This window comes from Phalaenopsis equestris, unplaced genomic scaffold (genome assembly GCF_001263595.1).
Source record: "Phalaenopsis equestris unplaced genomic scaffold, ASM126359v1 Scaffold001116, whole genome shotgun sequence".
Lineage (NCBI taxonomy): Eukaryota > Viridiplantae > Streptophyta > Magnoliopsida > Asparagales > Orchidaceae > Phalaenopsis > Phalaenopsis equestris.
The window spans coordinates 76,938-80,657 of record NW_018165555.1 but is presented as its reverse complement, the minus strand read 5'-3'; the positions used below and the strand labels follow the sequence as shown (position 1 = coordinate 80,657).

Below are 3,720 nucleotides of genomic sequence, written 5' to 3'. Positions count from 1 at the left end.
TATGGAGGGGATGGGATTGGATGGGATTCGATTCGATTCGATCGTCTATGCTTATCTCCTTGCCATGATTAAAAAGGTAATGACGCAAAAGTATTTGGAGAGGAATCAAAGGAGAGAAATTTTAGCTAAGTTTGGTGTTAATTTAAGTGCATATTTTAGTGATTTTGCTTTGCCGATTGTTTGTAAGGATTATTTTTGCCACTTTGACAACAAATGCAATAAAATTTCATAGAAATTTAATGCACTCTTCTTCTTCTTTTATGATTTTCACTTTACCACTTATTTCTACTGTTTTTTTCCCTCAAAACTAAACTAAAAAATTAAATCTGTGTTTGTAGCATATGATTGGCAGGATTTAGCACCACTTAATTTAAAACCTCCTAAAAATAAAAAAAACATATAAATTAAATTCTACATTATAATAAATAAAATTTTCTTCGCATTCTCTTTTTTTCTCGTGCTCCGACTCTTTTATGACATAAATTCAGATTTAGTAAATTTATTTACACGACCAATGTAAATTGTACTAGCTCTTTTATCATTTACTTGATTTGATGAATCCAAATTTATTGAATTTGATAAATCATATACAACATAAATCAAATTTCCAACCAAACAAATGCGCTTCGTCACCTTCAAGCTCCACCGTATTTTGACCCAAGACGAAGCAGCGCCCTAGTGCGGTTGCAGACTGAAGCAACGGTGGCTTCTAGTTTGAAGGAGGGGAGTACCTGCCAACCCAATTATTTAGGTTATTCATTGCGGTTTAGGTTGAAAGATAGTTATTATTGCTGGAAATTGACTATTCCGGTCACACAATTAAAGAAGATGGTTATAATGTACTTGGCCATGATATAAATAGGCCTGAAGGAACAAGATTGAGATCCAATCCGGTGAGCGGTGAGGAGAATAATGTTGTTGTTCATGCTGAAATAGAAAGAGCGTGTCGGCTTCCCTCCAACAACAGCTAGCAGACATCAACGCAAGATGACGAGTTGGAGTTGACATTCCCTATGTGAAAATCTCCGCTTGATATCACCAGAAGTCTGTTTACAATTAAAAATTTTGATCGTTTTACTTTGGGGAGGGTCTCTCTCTATTCTATTTTATTCTCTAATCTAATATAATCTAATCTAATGCAACTCCAGTCCAGTCCAATCCAATCCAATCGATTTGAATCCAATCCAATCCAATACAATCGAATCCAATCCAATCCGATCGAATCGGATCAGATCTGATCCGATCCTATCCCATTCGATCCCATCTGATCCCTCCCATCCATCCCATACATCCATCCATTCATCCATCCATACATCCATCCATCCATCCATGGATGGATGGTGGGGTGGGTGGGTGGTGGATGGAGGATGGGATGGGATGGGATGTCATGCGATCTGATCTGATTCTATGGATGGATGGGTGGGTGGGCGGGTGGTGGATGGAGGATGGGATGGGATGCGATGCGATGTGATGCGATCCGATCTGATTCGACTGGACTAGACTGGATTTGATTCGATTGGATTCGTTTGGATTCGATTGGATTGGATTGGATTGGATCGAATTCGATTGGATTGGATTCGATTGGATTCGACTGGACTGGATTGGATTGAAGTTAGATTAGATTAGATTAGAGAATAGAATAGAATAGATTACAGAATAAAATAGAATAGAATAGAATAGAGAGAGACCCTCTCCAAAGTAAAACGATCAAAAATTTTAACTGTAAACAGAATTCTGCTGATATCAAGCGGAGGCTTTCACATAGGGAATGCCAACTCCAACACTTCATCTTGCGCTAAAGTCTGTTAGCTGTTGTTGGAGGGAAGCCGACACGCTCTTTCTATTTCAGCATGAACAACAACATTATTCTCCTCACCGCTCACCGGATTGGATCTCAATCTTGTTCCTTCAGGCCTATTTATATCATGGCCAAGTACATTATAGCCATCTTCTTTAATTGTGTGATCGGAATAGTCAATTTATAGCAATAATAACTGTCTTTCAAGTTAAACCGCAAGGAAGAACCTAAATAATTGGGTTGGCATGTACTCCCCTTCTTCAAACTAGAAGCCATCGTTGCTTCAGTCTACAACCGCACTAGGGCGTCGCTTCGCCTTGGGTCAAAATACGGTGGAGTTTGAAGATGACGAAACACATTTGTTAGGTTGGAACTTTGATTTATGTTGTATAGGATTTATCAAATTCAATAAATTTGGATTCATCAAATCAAGTTAATGATAAAAGAGCTAGTACAAATTACATTGGTCGTGTCAATAAATTTACTAAATCTCGATTTACGTTATAAAAGAGTCGGAGCATGAGAAAAAAAGAAAATGCGAAGAAAATTTTATTTAATATAACGTAGAATTTAATTTATATATATATATATATTTTTTTAGGTGGATTTAAATTAAGTGGTGCTAAATCCTGCCAATCATATGCTACAAACACCAACTTAAATTTCCTGTTTAGTTTTGAGGGAAAAAAATAACAGAAATAAGTGGTAAAGTGAAAATCATAAAAGAAGAATAAGAGTGCATTAAATTTCTATTAAATTTTATTGCATTTGTTGTCAAAGCGGCAAAAATAATCTTAACAAATAATCGACAGAGCAAAATCACTAAAATATGCACTTAAATTAACACCAAACTTAACTAAAATTTCTATCATTTGGTTCCTCTCCAAATACTTTTGTGTCATTACCTTTTTAATCATCGCAAGAAGGTGGAAGATTAAGATCCAGATAAATTCTGCTGAAATTCTCCTCTTTCTTCGTCAACCCCAGTGCAATTGGTTGGCGGTGCTTCCGCATATGTCCGCCAAGAGTCTGACCGGAACTGAACTAATTGCTGCAGACCGAACATTTGTGGCTTTTAACCTTGATCGTGGCTGACAAAGAGAACGAGTTAACGGTCAATTGAATTGAATTCACATTCATCACCCCCGACGTGAGGGGAATCGAAAGCTTCGATTTTTTATTATGGCTAGCACGATGCCCGCCAAGCGTCTGATGTGAGGAAAAGCACAAATTGCAATCTCGGCATTGGTGGACATTATTTCCAGCCTTGCTGCCGGTGGTGTTTGCCGGCTCTGTGACTCGCCCGCTCGTAATGTTCACGGCGGTGGTCGCTTCCTCTCTTTCGTTGAGCTTTGGCTTGTATCCACCTCCGGCAAGGAGTATGAGACAATTAGCCATGTCTTCTTCCTCCTCATTTGGGCTCTTAGAAATCTCCGCGCAGGTTGTTGGAGACAATACATATGATACTACGTGGGGCAAAAGGTGATGCCTTTGCCGCTTGGTTCTCTTCTCTTTCATTATGGTAGATTCTTCCATTGACGGGTAAGAAAGTAGTATGCGCTTAGAAAAATGAAGGGTGAGGAAGGTGAAGGGTGATTTTATACAAGTAATTAGAAAACCAACACCTTTGATGTGGGTGGAATGAAACCATGAACACTTTAGTAAGCACTAATAAAAAACAAAATGAATGCAGAGTTTTGCGGGGAAGGATGGGCTTAGAGTGAAGATAGGGGGATGACAATTAGAATTCTTTGTAGTGTATTCTATTTTGGGATGATTACATGCGGACCTCTCGAAATACTAATATTTATAAATTAATCATCTAACTCATTTTCTTGGAATATGAAACCGATGTATTCACACGTTTCACGTGGTTAAATTTCTGACATTTTGATAAAAGTAAAAATTATGGGTTGGAGTTT

The 3,720-nt window shown here is 37.9% G+C and overlaps 1 protein-coding gene across 1 annotated transcript; it reads right to left on the bottom strand.

Annotated features, from left to right (window-relative positions):
- Window positions 1–2,842: 2,842 nt before the first annotated feature.
- Window positions 2,843–3,334, bottom strand: LOC110033230 (zinc finger protein ZAT5-like). Its single transcript, XM_020737146.1, has one exon. It carries the CDS (start codon window positions 3,332–3,334, stop codon window positions 2,843–2,845), a length of 492 nt encoding a protein of 163 aa, XP_020592805.1.
- Between the last annotated feature and the right edge of the window lie 386 nt (window positions 3,335–3,720).

Excerpts from the sequence above, each read along its gene's own strand:
- LOC110033230 (XM_020737146.1), bottom strand. The coding sequence starts at position 3,334 with ATGGAAGAATCTACCATAATGAAAGAGAAGAGAACCAAGCGGCAAAGG.